At 35.3% G+C, this 19,424-nt stretch overlaps 1 protein-coding gene across 1 annotated transcript; it reads right to left on the reverse strand.

Moving 5' to 3' along the window:
• Positions 1–15,213: 15,213 nt before the first annotated feature.
• LOC115987875 lies at positions 15,214–16,477 on the reverse strand. Its single transcript, XM_031111482.1, has one exon. It carries the CDS (start codon positions 16,230–16,232, stop codon positions 15,417–15,419), a length of 816 nt encoding a protein of 271 aa, XP_030967342.1. The 5' UTR covers positions 16,233–16,477; the 3' UTR covers positions 15,214–15,416.
• Between the last annotated feature and the right edge of the window lie 2,947 nt (positions 16,478–19,424).

The following is a 19,424-nucleotide window of genomic DNA, read 5'->3' on the forward strand; positions in this document are numbered from 1 at the left end:
TTACCACTTGGAGGATGTGATGTGGTGCTAGGAACACAGTGGCTAACTACATTGGGTGATATTCAATGGAATTTCCAATTCTTAACTATGGGATTCTATCATCAAGGGCACAACATCAAGCTGCAAGGATTGAAGCAAACTGATTCACATCTCATTGATGGTGACCAATTTCTTAAAACCCCAATCAAAAAGGGTCTGTTGGTTCATATTTCAAACCCTTCATCACTGGAGAAACAGGTTGCATTACCTGTGGCAGTAACTGATCTACTGCAAGATTTTTCTCATGTTTTTGATACTCCAATAGGCCTGCCTCCTCTCAGGGGTCATGAACATCATATTACCCTTAAGGATGGAGTTCAACCAGTCTGCCAAAGGCCATACAGGTATCCTTTTTATCAAAAGAATGAGATAGAAAAAATAGTTAAGGAATTGTTAAATGCTGGATCTATAAGGAATAGTTGCAGTCCCTTTTCATCTCCTGTTTTGTTGGTGAGGAAGGCAGATGGTTCTTGGCGTATGTGCATTGATTATAGACAGCTTAACTTGAATACCATTAAGGATAAGTTTCCAATACCTGTTATTGATGAATTGCTTGATGAGCTGAATGGTGCTTGCATATTTTCTAAACTTGACTTAAGGTCAGGATATCATCAGATTAGGATGAGTGAGGAAGACATTCCTAAGACAGCCTTTAGGACTCATGAGGGGCATTATGAATTTCTGGTTATGCCCTTTGGACTCACTAATGCTCCTTCAACATTCCAGTCCCTAATGAATCAAGTGTTTAGACCCTACCTTAGAAGGTTTGTTCTTGTGTTTTTTGATGACATTCTGGTGTATAGCAAGTCCCTGGTTGAACATGTTTCTCATCTCAAAACTGTATTGGAGGTGTTAACTAAGGAAAAGTTATTTGCAAAGAAATCCAAGTGTGTCTTTGCTTGTGAAGAGGTGGAGTACTTGGGCCACTTGATTTTTGGTGAGGGAGTAAGGACAGATCCTAGGAAAACAATGGCAATGCAACAATGGCCTACTCCAAAGGATGTTAAGGCCTTGAGGGGATTCCTAGGTCTCACAGGGTATTTCAGGAAATTTGTGAGAGGGTATGGGCAGATTGCAGCACCACTGACAGCCCTTTTGAGAAAAGATTCTTTTGCTTGGACTGAAGAAGTTGAGATGGCATTCCAGAATCTCAAGTCTGCTATGTCCAATCCACCTGTCTTAGCTCTTCCAAACTTTGATAAACTATTTGTGGTGGAGTGTGATGCTTCAGGTGTTGGGTTGGGAGCTGTGTTAATGCAGGAAGGGAGAGCTATAGCATTTCACAGCCAGGCTCTTAAAGGCAGGAGTTTAGCTTTATCAACTTATGAAAAGGAACTGCTAGCCTTGGTCACTGCTGTGCAAAGGTGGAGGCCATACCTGGTTGGAAACTCTTTTCTGGTAAGGACAGACCAGCAGAGCCTCAAGTATATTTTGGAACAGAAAATTGGTACACCAACCCAACAAAAGTGGATCACCAAGCTGCTAGGGTATGCCTTTATTGTGGAATATAAGAAGGGTTAAGAAAATGTAGTAGCTGATGCTTTGTCTAGACAGGTCCCTAGTGATGAAGTCTCATCTCAAAATGGGGTTTTATGTATGATTTCTTTCCCTACTCCTGACTGGTTAGCTCAACTTAAATCCAGTTATGCTACTGATGCCCATGTTATGAGTATTTTGGAAGCTTTTCAAACAGGTAAGGAGGGTCCTAAGGGATTTAGTATGCACAATGGGCTGCTGTTGTACAAAGGCAGGATGTATGTGGGGTCATGTGAAGCCTTAAAAACAGCTATTCTGCAGCAAGTACATGATGGACCATGGGGGGGACATTTTGGGGTCCTTAAAACTTTGCACAGGGTTCAAAGGGACTTCTATTGGCCCGGATTGAAGTTAGATGTGAGGAAATATGTTAGGGAGTGTGACACTTGTCAAAGACTCAAGCATGAAACATGTCATCCAGCAGGTCTACTACAGCCCTTGCCTATCCCAGAGAGACCTTGGGTGGCTGTGAGCATGGATTTTGTTGAAGGCTTGCCAAAATCTCAGATGAAGGAAGTAGTGATGGTAGTGGTGGACAGGTTCACAAAGTTTGTTCACTTCATAGCCTTGTCACATCCCTACACTGCTTCTAAAGTGGCAAACTTGTATCTGCAACATGTGTTTAAATTGCATAGGATGCCTACTTCAATTGTGAGTGACAGGGACCCTGTTTTCACTTCTCACTTTTGGCAAGAACTGATGAAACTTCAGGGCATTCAATTGGCAATGTCCTCAGCATATCATCCCCAGACAGATGGCCAAACAGAGGTTGTGAACAAGAGTCTTGAACACTATCTTAGAGCTTTTGCAGCTGACAAACCAGCCACTTGGGTGGAGTGGTTGCCACTTGCTGAGTATTGGTTTAATACCAACTTCCACACCTCACTCAAGCTCACTCCTTTTGAAGCAGTGTATGGCTATCCTCCTCCACGATTGATGGACTACATTGTTGGTACAACAAAAATTGAAGGAGTGGATGCTCATTTGAGGACTAGACAGCAATTGACCTCCTTACTAAAGCAGAATTTGGTAGCAGCACTAAACAGAATGAAGCTATATTCTGACAGGCATAGAACTGAGAGAAGCTTCTCTGTGGGGGATTGGGTGTTCCTAAGGCTCCAACCTTACAAACAGAAGTCCCTTAAGCACCATCAGTTGAAGAAATTAGCTCCTAAGTTCTATGGACCATTCCAGATTTTGCAGAAGGTTGGAGAGGTGTCATATAAATTGGATTTACCTCCAAATTCTAAAATTCATCCCACCTTCCATGTATCTTGCTTGAAAGCTAAGTTGGGTCAACATGTGGTTTCAATTCCCACTCTACCACCTACTGATATGGAAGGGGCAGTCATCACAGAGCCTGTAGCTGTGCTGCAGGAAAGGTCACACCAGCTTCAAAATAGGACCATCACTCAAGTCCTAGTTTAGTGGCAAGGAGAAGGTGTTGATGATGCTACTTGGGAGAATTTATATGTGATGCAGCAGAGGTTCCCTCACCTTGTGGGCAAGGTCTTTTAAAGAGGTAGGTATTGTTAGGAGTTTTAATTAGGAGAATTGTTAAATGTAATGACCATTGCTATTTTAATTGGTTAAGTGCTTGGCTGTCTGCTAAGGTACCTAATTAGCTAAAATAGCAAAGGTAAGTATGTAGGAACTACAATAAGGCTATAGGGATGCTTATACCCGAATCAGGTGTAAAGGTTAGTGAAGTTAGTTGTGATAGCTAGGACAGCTGGAGTGTGAGTTAGTTACACAGCTGTAAGCACAGCTATGTGCAGTCATTTACCAAAGAGAATTGGGGTATAAGGATGAGAGGATGTAACCATAAGAGGCATCAATGCAGAAAAGCTCAATATTCTTTCTGTTATTCTATTCTTCTCTCTGTTATTCTATTCTTCTTCCCCATTCTTTCATTCATCCCAGGAGGCCTAGCTAACCTCGAATTTAGCTATTATCACCTCATCAATTCAGCACTTAACAGAATTTTCTTTCACGGGTCGAGTATGAACGGAATTTGGGACTAAATTTTTTTTCTCTCTTTCTCACCCTTTCTCATTCTAGTTTGTATAGAAATAGCGTCGGAATGATTATTTTCAATTTTTTTAATTTTTTAGCTATTTTTTTTGGAAATGGAAGCCCGGCTCGAGTAGGAACGGAATTCGGAACTAAAATTTTTTTCGGAATTTTCTTCCCCAGGTTGAGTACGAACGGAATTCAGGACTAAATTTTTTTTTTCTCTTTCTCGGCCTATCTCATCCCGTTTTGGCTAAAAATACTACCGGAAAGAGGTTTTTCATTTTTTGAATTTTTTTGCTATTTTTTTTCGGAATTTTCTTTCCCGGGTCAAGTATGAACATAATAAGGGACTAAAATATTTTCTCACTTTCTCGGCCTATCTCATCCCGTTTTGGCTAAAAATAATGACGGAAAGAGGTTTTTTAGTTTTTTGAATTTTTTTGCTTTTTTTTTTTTTGAAATTCTCTTGCCCGGGTCGAGTATGAACGGAATTCGGGACTAAATTTTTTTTTTCTCTTTCTCGGCCTCTCTCAACCCGTTTTGGATAGAAATAATGCCGGAATTAACTTTTTTAATTTTTTGAATTTTTTTGCTATTTTTTTCGGAATTTTCTTGCCTGGGTCGTGTATGAACGGAATTCGGGACTAAAATTTTTTTTTTCTCTTTCTCGTCCTATCTCATCCCGTTTTGGCTAAAACTAATGCTAGAAAGAGGTTTTTTAATTTTTTTGAATTTTTTTGCTATTTTTTTCAGAATTTTGTTGTCCGGGTTGAGTATGAACGGAATTCGGGACTAAAATTTTTTTCTTTGTTTCTTGGCCTATCTCATCCCATTTTGGCGAAAAATAATTTCGGAAATAGGTTTTTGAATTTTTTGAAGTTTTTTGCCATTTTTTTCAGAATTTCCTTGCCCGGGTTGAGTATGAACGGAATTTAGGACTAAATTTTTTTTTTCTCTTCCTTGGCCTATCTGATCCCTTTTTGGCTAAAAATAATGCCGGAAAGAGGTTTTTTAATTTTTTGAATTTTTTTGCTATTTTTTCCGAAATTTTCTTCCTCGTGTCGAGTATGAACGGAATTCGGGACTAAAATTTTTTTTGTTTCTTTCTCGTCCTATCTCATCCCGTTTTGGCTAAAAATAATGTTGGAAAGAGGTTTTTTAATTTTTTGATTTTTTTTTGGGAATTTTCTTCCCCGGGTCGAGTATGAACGGAATTCGGGACTAAATTTTTTTTCTCTCTTTCTCATCCTATCTCATCCCGGTTTGTATAGAAATAGCGTCGGAATGACGTTTTTCAATTTTTTGAATTTTTTATCTATTTTTTTTGGAAATGGAAGCCCGACTCGGGTAGGAACGGAATTCGGGACTAAAATTTTTTTTTCTCTTTCTCGGCCTCTCTCAACCCGTTTTGTATAGAAATAATGCTAGAATTTAGTTTTTTAATTTTTTAAATTTCTTTGCTATTTTTTTTGGAATTTTCTAGCTCGGGTTGGGTAGGAACAAAGTTCGGGACTAAAAATTTTTTCTCTCTTTCTCGGCCTATCTCATCCCGTTTTGGCTAAAAATAATTCCAGAAAGAGGTTTTTTAATTTTTTGACTTTTTTTCTATTTTTTTCGGAATTTTCTTCCTCGGGTCGAGTATGAACAGAATTCGGGACTAAAATTTTTTTCTCTCTTTCTCACTCTTTCTCATTCCAGTTTGTATAGAAATAGCGTCGGAATGATTATTTTCAATTTTTTTAATTTTTTAGCTATTTTTTTTGGAAATGGAAGCCCAGCTCGGGTAGGAACGGAATTCGGGACTAAAATTTTTTCTCTCTTTCTCATCCTATCTCATCCCGGTTTGTATAGAAATAGCGTCGGAATGACGTTTTTCAATTTTTTGAATTTTTTATCTATTTTTCTTGGAAATGGTAGCCCAGCTCAGGTAGGAACGGAATTCAGGACTGAAATTTTTTTTCCTCTTTCTCGGCCTCTTTTAACCCGTTTCAGATAGAAATAATGCCGGAATTTAGTTTTTTAATTTTTTGAATTTTTTTGCTATTTTTTTCGGAATTTTCTTGCCCGGGTCGAGTATGAACGGAACTCGAGACTAAAATTTTTTTCTCTCTTTCTCGGCCTATCTCATCCCGTTTCGGCTAAAAATAATGCCAGATAGAGGTTTTTTAATTTTTTGATTTTTTTTTTTCGAAATTTTCTTCCCCGGGTCGAGTACAAACGGAATTCGGGACTAAAGTTTTTTTCTCTCTTTCTCGGCCAATCCCTTCCCGTTTTGGCTAAAAATAATGCCAGAGAGAGGTTTCTTAATTTTTTGATTTTTTTTCTATCTTTTTCGGAATTTGGGACTAAATTTTTTTTCTCTCTTTCTCACCCTTTCTCATTCCAGTTTGTATAGAAATAGCGTCGGAATGATTATTTTCAATTTTTTTAATTTTTTAGCTTTTTTTTTGGAAATGGAAGCCCGGCTCGGGTAGGAACGGAATTCGAGACTAAAATTTTTTTCGGAATTTTCTTCCCCGAGTCTAGTATGAACGAAATTCGGGACTAAATTTTTTCTCTCTTTCTCGGCCTATCTCATTCCGTTTTGGCTAAAAATAAAACCGGAAAGAGGTTTTTAAATTTTTTGAATTTTTTTGCTATTTTACTCGGAATTTTCTTTCTCGAGTCGAGTATAAACGGAATTCGGGACTAAAATTTTTTTCTCTCTTTCTCAACCTGTCTCATCCCTGTTTTTATAGAAATAGCTTCGGAATGATGTTTTTCATTTTTTTTGAATTTTTTAGCTATTTTTTTCTGTAATGGAAGCCCGACTTGGGTAGGAACAAAATTCGGGACTAAAATTTTTTTCTCTCTTTCTTGGCCTCTCTCAACCCGTTTTGGATAGAAATAATGCCGAAATTAAGTTTTTTAATTTTTTTGATTTTTTTGCTATTTTTTTTGGAATTTTCTAGCTCAGGTTGGTTAGGAACAGAATTCGGGACTAAAATTTTTTTCTCTCTTTCTCGGCCTATCTCATCTTGTTTTGGCTAAAAATAATCCAGGAAAGAGGTTTTTGAATTTTTTTGCTATTTTTTTCGGAATTTTCTTGCCCGGGTCGAGTACGAACGGAATTCGGGACTTAAATTTTTTTCTCTCTTTCTCAGCCTATCTCATCCCGTTTCGGCTAAAAATAATGCCAGATAGAGGTTTTTTTTAATTTTTTGATTCTTTTTTCGGAATTTTCTTCCCCGGGTCGAGTACGAACGGAATTCGGGACTAAAATTTTTTTCTCTCTTTCTCGACCTGTCTCATTCCATTTTGGCTAAAAATAATGCCGGAAAGTGGTTTTTTAATTTTTTGAATTTTTTTGCTATTTTTTTCGGAATTTTCTTACCCGGGTCGAGTATGAACGGAATTCGAGGCTAAAATTTTTTACTCTCTTTTTCGGCCTGTCTCATTCCATTTTGGCTAAAAATAATGTCGGAAAGTGGTTTTTTAATTTTTTGATTTTTCTTTCTATTTTTTTCAGAATTTTCTTGCCCGGGTCGAGTTTGAATGGAATTCGGGACAACAATTTTTTTCTCTCTTTCTCAACCTATCTCATCCCGGTTTGTATAGAAATAGCGTCGGAATGATGTTTTTCAGTTTTTTGGATTTTTTAGCTATTTTTTTCTGAAATGGAAGCCCGGCTCGGGTAGGAACGTAATTCGGGACTAAAATTTTTTTCTCTCTTTCTTGGCCTCTCTCAACCCGTTTTGGATTGAAATAATGCTGGAATTAAATTTTTTAATTTTTTTGCTATTTTTTTGGAATTTGCTAGCTTGGGTTGGGTAGGAACAGAATTCGTGACTAAAATTTTTTTCTCTCTTTCTCGGCCTACCCCATCCCATTTTGGCTAAAAATAATGCCGGAAAGAGGTTTTTGAATTTTTTTGCTATTTTTTTCGGAATTTTCTTGCCCGAGTCGAGTATGAATAGAACTCAGGACTAAAATTTTTTTCTCTCTTTCTCGGCCTATCTCATCCCGTTTCGGCTAAAAATAATGCCAGTTAGGGGTTTTTAATTTTTTGATTTTTTTTTTTCGGAATTTTCTTCCCCGGGTTGAGTACGAATGGAATTCGGGACTAAAATTTTTTTTTTTCTCTTTCTCGGCCTATCTCATCCCGTTTTGGCTAAAAATAATGCCGGAAAGAGGTTTCTTAATTTTTTTATTTTTTTTCTATCTTTTTCGGAATTTTCTTTCTCGGGTCGAGTATGAACGGAATTCGGTACTAAAATTTTTTTCTCTCTTTCTCACCCTTTCTCATCCCAGTTTGTGTAGAAATAGCGTCGGAATGATTATTTTCAATTTTTTTAACTTTTTAGCTATTTTTTTTGGAAATGGAAGCCCGGCTCGGGTAGGAACGGAATTCGGGATTAAAATTTTTTTTCAGAATTTTCTTACTCGGGTCTAGTATGAACGAAATTCGGGACTAAATTTTTTTCTCTCTTTCTCGGCCTATCTCATCCCGTTTTGGCTAAAAATAATACCGGAAAGAGGTTTTTTAATTTTTTGAATTTTTTTTCTATTTTTTTTCGAAATTTTCTTTCCCATGTCGAGTATGAACGGAATTCGGGACTAAATTTTTTTTTCTCTCTTTCTCAACCTATCTCATCCCTGTTTGTATAGAAATAGCTTCGGAATGATGTTTTTCATTTTTGTAATTTTTTTAGCTATTTTTTTCTGAAACGGAAGCCCGGCTTGGGTTGGAACGGAATTTGGGACTAAAATTTTTTTCTCTCTTTCTTGGCCTCTCTCAACCCGTTTTGGATAGAAATAATGCCGGAATTAAGTTTTTTTATTTTTTTTTATTTTTTTGCTATTTTTTTGGAATTTTCTAGCTCGGGTTAGGTAGGAAGAGAATTCGGGACTAAATTTGTTTTGTCTCTTTCCCGGCCTATCTCATCCCGTTTTGGCTAAAAATAATGCCGGAAAGAGGTTTTTTAGTTTTTTGAATTTTTTTGCTATTTTTTTCGGAATTTTCTTGCCCGGGTCGAGTATGAACGGAATTCGGGACTAATTTTTTTTTCTCTTTCTCGGCCTCTCTCAACCCGTTTTGGATAGAAATAATGCCGGAATTAACTTTTTTAATTTTTTCAATTTTTTTGCTATTTTTTTTGGAATTTTCTAGCTCAGGTAGGGTAGGAACAGAATTTGGAACTAAAATTTTTTTCTCTCTTTCTCGGCCTATCTCATCCCGTTTTGGCTAAAAATGATGTCGGAAAGAGGTTTTTTAATTTTTTTAATTTTTTTGCTATTTTTTTGGGAATTTTTTTGCCTGGGTCGAGTATGAACGGAATTCGGGACTAAAATTTTTTTTTTCTCTTTCTCGGCCTATCTCATCCCGTTTTGGCTAAAAATAATGCTAGAAAGAGGTTTTTTAATTTTTTGAATTTTTTTGCTATTTTTTTCAGAATTTTCTTGTTCGGGTCGAGTATGAACGGAATTCGGAACTAAATTTTTTTTCTCTCTTTCTTGGCCTATCTCATCCCATTTTGGCTAAAAATAATTCCAGAAATTGGTTTTTTAATTTTTTGAATTTTTTTGCCATTTTTTTCGGAATTTTCTTGCCCGGGTCGAGTATGAACGGAATTCAGTACTAAAATTTTTTTCTCTCTTTCTCGGCCTATCTCTTCCCTTTTTGGCTAAAAATAATGCCGGAAAGAGGTTTTTTAATTTTTTGAATTTTTTTGCTATTTTTTTCGGAATTTTCTTCCTCGGGTCGAGTATGAACGGAATTCGGGACTAAAATTTTTTTCTTTCTTTCTTGGCCTATCTCGTCTCGTTTTGGCTAAAAATAATGTTGGAAAGAGGTTTTTAAATTTTTCAATTTTTTTTCTATTTTTTTTGGAATTTTCTTCCCCGGGTCGAGTTTGAACGGAATTCGGGACTAAAATTTTTTTCTCTCTTTCTCATCCTATCTCATCCCGGTTTGTATAGAAATAGCATCGGAATGACGTTTTTCAATTTTTTGAATTTTTTATCAATTTTTTTGGAAATGGAAGCCCAGCTTGGGTAGGAACGGAATTCGGGACTAAATTTTTTTTTTCTCTTTCTGGGCCTCTCTCAACCCGTTTTGGATAGAAATAATGCCAGAATTTAGTTTTTTAATTTTTTAAATTTTTTTGCTTTTTTTTTTTTGGAATTTTCTAGCTCGGGTCTAGTATGGACGAAATTCGGGACTAAATTTTTTTCTCTCTTTCTCGGCCTATCTCATCCCGTTTTGGCTAAAAATAATACCGGAAAGTGGTTTTTTAATTTTTTGAATTTTTTTTCTATTTTTTTTCGGAATTTTCTTTCCCATGTCGAGTATGAACGGAATTCAAGACTAAATTTTTTTTCTCTCTTTCTCAACCTATCTCATCCCTGTTTGTATAGAAATAGCTTCGGAATGATGTTTTTCATTTTTTTAATTTTTTTAGCTATTTTTTTCTGAAATGGAAGCCCGGCTTGGGTAGGAACGGAATTTGGGACTAAAATTTTTTTCTCTCTTTCTTGGCCTCTCTCAACCCGTTTTGGATAGAAATAATGCCGGAATTAAGTTTTTTAATTTTTTTTGATTTTTTTGCTATTTTTTTGGAATTTTCTAGCTCGGGTTAGGTAGGAACAGAATTCGGGACTAAAATTGTTTTGTCTCTTTCTCGGCCTATCTCATCCCGTTTTGGCTAAAAATAATGCCAGAAAGAGGTTTTTTAGTTTTTTGAATTTTTTTGCTATTTTTTTCGAAATTTTCTTGCCCGGGTCGAGTATGAACGGAATTCGGGACTAATTTTTTTTTTCTCTTTCTCGGCCTCTCTCAACCCGTTTTGGATAGAAATAATGCCGGAATTAACTTTTTTAATTTTTTGAATTTTTTTGCTATTTTTTTTTGGAATTTTCTAGCTCAGGTTGGGTAGGAACAGAATTTGGGACTAAAATTTTTTTCTCTCTTTCTCGGCCTATCTCATCCCGTTTTGGCTAAAAATGATTTCGGAAAGAGGTTTTTTAATTTTTTTAATTTTTTTGCTATTTTTTTGGGAATTTTCTTGCTTGGGTCGAGTATGAACGGAATTCGGGACTAAATTTTTTTTTTTTTCTCTTTCTCGGCCTATCTCATCCCGTTTTGGCTAAAAATAATGCTAGAAAGAGGTTTTTTAATTTTTTGAATTTTTTTGCTATTTTTTTCAGAATTTTCTTGTTCGGGTCGAGTATGAACGTAATTTGGGAGTAAATTTTTTTTCTCTCTTTCTTGGCCTATCTCATCCCATTTTGGCTAAAAATAATTCTAGAAATTGGTTTTTTAATTTTTTGAATTTTTTTGCCATTTTTTTCTGAATTTTCTTGCCCGGGTCGAGTATGAACGGAATTCAGGACTAAAATTTTTTTCTCTCTTTCTCGGCCTATCTCATCCTTTTTTGGCTAAAAATAATGCCAGAAAGAGGTTTTTTAATTTTTTGAATTTTTTTGCTATTTTTTTCGGAATTTTCTTCCATGGGTCGAGTATGAACGGAATTCGGGACTAAAATTTTTTTCTTTCTTTCTTGGCCTATCTCATCTCGATTTGGCTAAAAATAATGTTGGAAAGAGGTTTTTAAATTTTTTAATTTTTTTTCTATTTTTTTTGGAATTTTCTTCCCCGGGTCGAGTTTGAACGGAATTCGGGACTAAAATTTTTTTCTCTCTTTCTCATCCTATCTCATCCCGGTTTGTATAGAAATAGCGTCGGAATGACGTTTTTCAATTTTTTGAATTTTTTATCTATTTTTTTGGAAATGGAAGCCTAGCTTGGATAGGAACGGAATTCGGGACTAAATTTTTTTTTTCTCTTTCTCGACCTCTCTCAACCCGTTTTGGATAGAAATAATGCCAGAATTTAGTTTTTTAATTTTTTGAATTTTTTTGCTTTTTTTTTTTTGGAATTTTCTAGCTCGGGTCTAGTATGAACGAAATTCGGGACTACATTTTTTTTTCTCTTTCTCGGCCTATCTCATCCCGTTTTGGCTAAAAATAATACCGGAAAGAGGTTTTTTAATTTTTTGAATTTTTCTTCTATTTTTTTTCGGAATTTTCTTTCCCATGTCGAGTATGAACGGAATTCGGGACTAAATTTTTTTTCTCTCTTTCTCAACCTATCTCATCCCTGTTTGTATAGAAATAGCTTCGGAATGATGTTTTTCATTTTTTAAATTTTTTTAGCTATTTTTTTTTCTGAAACGGAAGCCCGGCTTGGGTAGGAACGGAATTTGGGACTAAAATTTTTTTCTCTCTTTCTTGGCCTCTCTCAACCCGTTTTGGATAGAAATAATGCTGGAATTAAGTTTTTTAATTTTTTTGATTTTTTTGCTATTTTTTTGGAATTTTCTAGCTCGGGTTAGGTAGGAATAGAATTCGGGACTAAAATTGTTCTGTCTCTTTCTCGGCCTATCTCATCCCGTTTTGGCTAAAAATAATGCTGGAAAGAGGTTTTTTAGTTTTTTGAATTTTTTTGCTATTTTTTTCGGAATTTTCTTGCCCGGGTCGAGTATGAACGGAATTCGGGACTAATTTTTTTTTTCTCTTTCTCGGCCTCTCTCAACCCGTTTTGGATAGAAATAATGCCGGAATTAACTTTTTTAATATTTTGAATTTTTTTGCTATTTTTTTTGGAATTTTCTAGCTCAGGTTGGGTAGGAACAGAATTTGGGACTAAATTTTTTTTTTCTCTTTCTCGGCCTATCTCATCCCGTTTTGGCTAAAAATGATGTCGGAAAGAGGTTTTTTAATTTTTTTAATTTTTTTGCTATTTTTTTGGGAATTTTCTTGCCTGGGTCGAGTATGAACGAAATTCGGGACTAAAATTTTTTTTCTCTCTTTCTCGGCCTATCTCATCCCGTTTTGGCTAAAAATAATGCTAGAAAGAGGTTTTTTGAATTTTTTTGCTATTTTTTTCAGAATTTTCTTGTTCGGGTCGAGTATGAACGGAATTCGGGACTAAATTTTTTTTTTCTCTTTCTTGGCCTATCTCATCCCATTTTGGTTAAAAATAATTCCAGAAATTGGTTTTTTAATTTTTTTGAATTTTTTTGCCATTTTTTTCGGAATTTTCTTGCCCGGATCGAGTATGAACGGAATTCAGGACTAAATTTTTTTTCTCTCTTTCTCAGCCTATCTCATCCCTTTTTGGCTAAAAATAATGCCGGAAAGAGGTTTTTTAATTTTTTGAATTTTTTTGCTATTTTTTTCGGAATTTTCTTCCTCGGGTCGAGTATGAACGGAATTCGGGACTAAAATTTTTTTCTTTCTTTCTCGGCCTATCTCATCTCGTTTTGGCTAAAAATAATGTTGGAAAGAGGTTTTTAAATTTTTTGATTTTTTTTCTATTTTTTTCGGAATTTTCTTCCCCGGGTCGAGTTTGAACGGAATTCGGGACTAAATTTTTTTTCTCTCTTTCTCATCCTATCTCATCCCGGTTTGTATAGAAATAGCGTCGGAATGACGTTTTTCAATTTTTTGAATTTTTTATCTATTTTTTTGAAATGGAAGCCCGGCTTGGGTAGGAACGGAATTCGGGACTAAATTTTTTTTTTTCTCTTTCTCAGCCTTTCTCAACCCGTTTTGGATAGAAATAATGCTAGAATTTAGTTTTTTAATTTTTTGAATTTTTTTGCTTTTTTTTTTTTGGAATTTTCTAGCTCGGGTTGGGTAGGAACAGAGTTCGGGACTAAAAATTTTTTCTCTCTTTCTCGGCCTATCTCATCCCGTTTTGGCTAAAAATAATGCCGGAAAGAGGTTTCTTAATTTTTTGATTTTTTTTCTATTTTTTTCGGAATTTTCTTACCCAGGTCGAATATGAACGAAATTCGAGATTAAAATTGTTTTCTCTCTTTCTCATCCTATCTCATCCCAGTTTGTATAGAAATAGCGTCAGAATGATGTTTATCAAATTTTTGAATTTTTTAGCTATTATTTTTGGAAATCGAAGCCCGGCTTGGGTAGGAACGGAGTTCGGGACTAAAATTTTTTTCAAGATAATAGGCCTAGTGGTGGATTACACGCACTCACAACTAGCCTGTCACATATAAGATCTCTAAAGTTTTGTTTCGGGCCTTTAATCTTTGCCCCTTTGTTCTTCTTCTTCTTCTTCTCCCATAACTTTTCTACACTTATTTTTTGGTTCTAAGGAAAAGTAAATTTAAAGCTGTTCTTGATTCATTTTGATTGAAAGTGCGTCCATTGTGAAAACCGTTTCTATAGTCTAACCTTGGGCTAAGAGAACATATTGCAACGAGTTCTACTCAGGGTTGCACAAGACAATGCTATTGTGTGATTCCATAGCTTTATGAGATCTTTCTAACTCTCTTTTTAATTTTCCATCATTGCTAATTTTTTAGAGTTTTTGTATTGTTGAATCAAGTTGTTTTTTTTTTTTTTTTTTTTTTTTTTTTTTTTTTCATTTTTTTTTACAGCTAAGTTTTAATACGATGTACCAAAATCAAGTAGTTGTAACTTATAACGGGGAAATTATTGTGTACTCCCAGAATACCATAAATGTGTACTCCCTCCTTTCACATGAATGGTAGGTCCCACTAATTAAATTCATGATGGGATCCACCATTTATGTGAAAAGAGAGAGAGTATGCATTTATGGTACTCCGAGAATACCTAATAATTTTCCCTTATAATGATCTATATTAATAGCTTTCGGCATAAATTAAGAAATGATCTTTTAGAGTAACTGAATCGTTACAACACATTGACGCAAGAGAAGGTATTTCAGTATTTGATATCAGCGAAACATGTCACGTAGACTCCCATATAAGAATGTAATATATTCCCATGACATTTAAAAAAAAATTTGGTAGACTCACACATATGGCCCTCACTCCTTGCATACAACACAACAACTCTATCTCTACCAAAAAAAAAAAAAAAAAAAAAAAAAACGACAACAACAACAACAACTCTATCTCTATGAGATACTCACTCTTTTGGCACAAGACTACATGTTCAACCACGACAATAACGTGGGATGCACTTTTGGCGCCGTAGCTAAAAATATGACATATGTAGACCCACAAAATTCTATATAGTGTGTTTGGATAATTTTATTTTTGCTAGCTTATATAGTTGACAACTTAAAAAAATATGTATAAAAAAATATAATTATATGCTTCTTCTTTTTTTGGTTGAGAAAATATAATTATATGTTCTAAAAATTTATTTGTACCATGTTCGCTGAAAATAAATCGATATATTAAACTAAAATATTGAAACCCAAACTAATCCCTTGCCAATATATTCGAAATCCCAAACTAATAGTCGAATGCAAATGAATTTTGTTGGAATGACACTTCTTGTGCTTATATGGGTGTGGCATTTAAGTTAGCAGTCTTGTAATTTAGTTTTTTGGGGGTAAGTTAGCAGTCTGGTAATTTAGAGGAATAGTCTTTTGTGTTCAAATCTCCTTTAATGTATGTATATGTATACATTAAAATAGGTTAGACATATTTCAAGCCCTCCTTATTAGCTACACTCCTTAACGAGTGAGTCCAAAATGAAACTCTCCCCATAAATAAATAAATAAAATCTCATTTAACTTTCTTTCTTTTCTTTTTTTGATGGTGAATCTCATCTCATTTAACTTTCGTTCCTGAATGAAGAGAAGTTACAAGCAAAGTCTCATGTTCGTATTATTATAATATCTCTTAATGTGAATGGGGCAAAGCTAGTGAGTAAAAATTGAGAGTCTGAGACAGACAGACCCATGTAGTGGAGATGATCTGATCTCCACCATTCATTATCAAATACAAAATACTACTACCTACTAGATCAAAACCATTGATTTATATCTACCTCACACTTTTTTTTTCTGGAACCCACTCAAAATCATCGGAGACAGACGGATACGGATACGAACAAAACTTCCTCTGCATCATCATCAATCCACACAACAATCCTGAACCGTCCGATGCTCTCCTCATATTCAACCCTTTGTTTCCCGCCAAATCCCCCCGAATCCCATTCCAATCCTCCAACACCTTCGAAGTCGAAGTCGAAGTCGAAGTCGAAGACGAAAACGACGACGACGTCATTGATTCCCCACCGACCGATACATCATTCTCGCCGGCGCCGGCGCCGGCGCTAGACCGAATCCTATGGCGCCACCTCCGTTCACTCTCTCCCACTTGCTCGGGGAATCCAATCGCCGATCTTTCTCCCATCGCCGGAAATTCTGAACCATCGATGACCGAAGCGCCGATGTTTAATACTCCGTGGAATCTTCCCGAGGGGCGGCGGATCTGGACGGCGGAGAAAGCAGGAGTCCTCGCCTGAGAGAAAATGAAGTTGCTGGTGAGGAATCGGACGGTGCCGATGAGATGGTCGCGGAGGCAACCTACGGCGAAGATCTGAATGGAGACGGCGGAGGTCTCGCTGGAGAGGAAGTCCGGTGGGACTTTGAAGAAGAATTTATCGTTCCAGGTAGGGTTTTCAGCGCCGAGACGGTCGGTTCGGGTTCGGACCTTGTGAGCCGGGTCGACCCATACGAGGGCGTAGGTTTGCATGCGACGCAAGTTAGAGGTTGGGGGTTTGAGATTCTGCGCAGAGATCAAGTTGATCTCCAAGGCTTTGTCTTGCTCTGAAGAAACTCTTTCTTCTTTCCTCATTGATGGTGCTGATCTGATCACGAAAGAATGAGAGATGGAGGGTTCTTGATCGGAATCAAGAAAGACTGCCTGAGTGTGACATGGCGTGAAGGTGAAGAGAGAAACGTACGTGTTCTGGAAATGGAAATATAAAAAGGTTATTAGAGAGAGAGAAAGACAGAGGGTGTCTCTGTGACTTTGGCAGGGTGCGTGTGAAGAACCCACACGATGGAAATATGGGAATATTCAGAAGCAAATGTTTTGAGTTTTGTTTGTTTTGCAAAAGTTATTTTTGTAAATTTATTTTATTATTCATTTTATTTTTTGTTTCTATTTATTGGTCCATTACACTTTTTAGTACTATTTATAGTTTTATTGTACTATTTAAGCTAACTTATGGTCCTGTTGTACTATTTAAACTAACTTTTACCTTTATCTATAAATTTTCAGCAAAAAGTTTTCAATTTCAGCAAAATAAGCAGATCCCAGACAGACCTTTAGTGTGCGTTTGGTAAAAACTATTTTTGCTAACTTATTTTACTATTTAGTTTATTTTTGTTATTATTTATAGGCTCCACTACAGTTTTTGGTATTATTCATGAATCTCATTATACTATTTTAACTAACTTTTACCTTTATCTACCGTACTTTCAACAAAAAGTTTTCAATTTCAACAAAATAAGCAGATCCCAAATAGACCCTTATTATTTAACAACTTTGCTAGACTTGAAATTTTCATAATGAAAGTTTAAATAGTATGTAAAACACCTATGAGCATTTAGACCCCCAAATAAAAATTACCAACACAAGGTTATAAACAAACAATTTATGTGCAGAATATGAATATAAGCTAAACCCAAATTGGCAACACACTCTAAACCATAATTAATCACAATCACAGCAGTAATTAAAAGGTAAAGGGAAAGGGAATAAAGATGCAAACACAAAAATAATATAACGATATGTTATTAAAGAGGAACCCGAAGTACTCAGCGAAAAACCTCTCCGCCGCCCTCCAAGCAGTCAATAATCCACTAAAGAATGAAGTTAGGATACATGAATAGTAGACGACCCTTCAAGCCTAATCTACCTAGTGCATCTAAGTCTTCCAAGCTTCTTGCTCCAACAGAGTTACGTCGAACCTTGTCTTCTCTAACTTACCGGATCCCGCTCAACAAGGTCGTCTTATTTATTTTCAGGTCTAATTTTTTTTTTTTTTTTTTTTTGTGAGTGGAAAAATAGACCATACTTTGTGTATAGTATATCCTATCCGAATACAATTTTTAAATTGTATTGATTATTGACTACTAAAATAAGTAAGTTTGTTTGACAAAATTAAGACTTCTTAACGAAATTAAGAATTATTGTGTATGGCAAATTAAAATGAGTGTAATTATTATTACTGATCAATAGCCCATTGCATCAACTAAAATGAATTGGTCTCTTCTGAACTGCTTCTCAAGCATCAAAAAACATTCTCATTTATATGGGTATAGTGAGATAAGAATTTGGCTAAATGTACCTCTCAAGGATATATCAATGGAGAGGGTGAGAGTAGAGGAATTTGGAAAATCAAAGAGTGAAAATTGTGGATGAGTCAATTTTGTTTTTCTCTAAGGTTTCTCTCTTAAAATTCTCTCTGGAAACTCTCTACATTTTGTGGGTATAAAGGTATTTATAGTAGGGTGTATAAGGAATGCGAAGAGTCAGTTACAACCAAACAGGGCATTCTGGCAACTCGACCTCGTGACTGGAATGAGTCACGAGTTTGAGTCGCAAGCTAACTGTCTGGTTAGACTAGAAGTTTTGTCTTGTATTGCTACAGCTAGCGTGACCCTTCAACTCTCCCTACATGCTTCACATGTGTGCCATTCTGGCGACTTGCCAGTCGGGAGGCTCTTCTTGAGTGCACACTTTTTAAGCTTTCTTCACACTCTCACATACACTATCCTTACATAATTCCCACCTAAATACAGGGTATCTAATTGCTAAATTACAAGCAAATTTGCACGGAATAAAGCCAACACATGATTGAATAAATTCAACCTTACACATAAGATGATTATTAATAATAATTCACATAAAATTTGTTTTTGAAGAATGATTATAAGTTGTTTTTTGAAATAAGTCTACTCTTTCACCTATCACCTATCACCTATCACCTTTCATCAGACCTTTCAACTTCAAACCCCCTTTTGTCTCTCACTTCAAGTGTCTTTTCTCTTTAATGTCAATCACTACTTTGTCTACTCTCTTCGTCTCCTTTCCCTTTTGCATGTCTGATAAGTGTCCTGTTTTTTCTTCTCTAGCTTCCTTTGTCTTTTCCACTACCATGTCTCTTCGTTTACAAGTTGCTAGTTGACATTCTCTTCTTGCTCTCCTTGTCTCACTCTAACCTTCCTATACCTTCTTTTCCTTTTATCAGTCTGTCAACTATCTAAACCTTACTTCCTTTTCTCTGTTTGTCCTTTGCATGCAACACCTTTTCACATGATCCTTGTGGTTCTTATGGATGACCCTTTCAATTTTCAAGAATTTGGCTGGACGGAAAGTAGTGGATCAGATACCAGCGCCATGGTTTTAAAAACCGGTATGGTTAAAGAACTGGAAAAAAGGGTGGTTTTTGGTTTTGTGGTCCGACCGGGGTCGAACCGGTGATGTCATAAACATTTAATTAATAATTTCAAAATTATAAAAATATATAATAAGTTTATGACTAATAATATATCTTGTCATAATATATAATAAATTTTTTATAAAAAAAAAAAAAAAAAAATTAAGTGAGTTTTCACCTTTTATATTAAATAAAAATGTAACTAAACATATTAACATTACAATATCATCCTTAAAACAAATAAAAATAATTAGTGGCATAGACAGCCATCACTATAAAAAAAATTAAAAAAAAAAGTTGTACTCAATTTTAAAAGCTTGTATAGAAGTCTTTATTTTCTTTTATGACATAGATTGTAATTGTTGATTATTAAAAAAAAAAACAAAACAAAACAAAACAAAAAAAGAGTAGTTGTTGATCTCATAAATTATATTATAAAATTATTAATATAAGAAAATAGTAATTGGTTTTTTATGAAATCATTTTAAAGAAAAGTGTAGTAAATTTTAAGTTATTTCATTTTATTAACAAAAATAATCCTCCTAAAAAAGAAAAGCAAACAAACATTAAAAAAAAAAAAAAAAAATTCATGCGCGTGA

Source organism: Quercus lobata, chromosome 4, assembly GCF_001633185.2.
Source record: "Quercus lobata isolate SW786 chromosome 4, ValleyOak3.0 Primary Assembly, whole genome shotgun sequence".
Lineage (NCBI taxonomy): Eukaryota > Viridiplantae > Streptophyta > Magnoliopsida > Fagales > Fagaceae > Quercus > Quercus lobata.

Excerpts from the sequence above, each read along its gene's own strand:
- LOC115987875 (XM_031111482.1), bottom strand. The coding sequence starts at position 16,232 with ATGAGGAAAGAAGAAAGAGTTTCTTCAGAGCAAGACAAAGCCTTGGAG.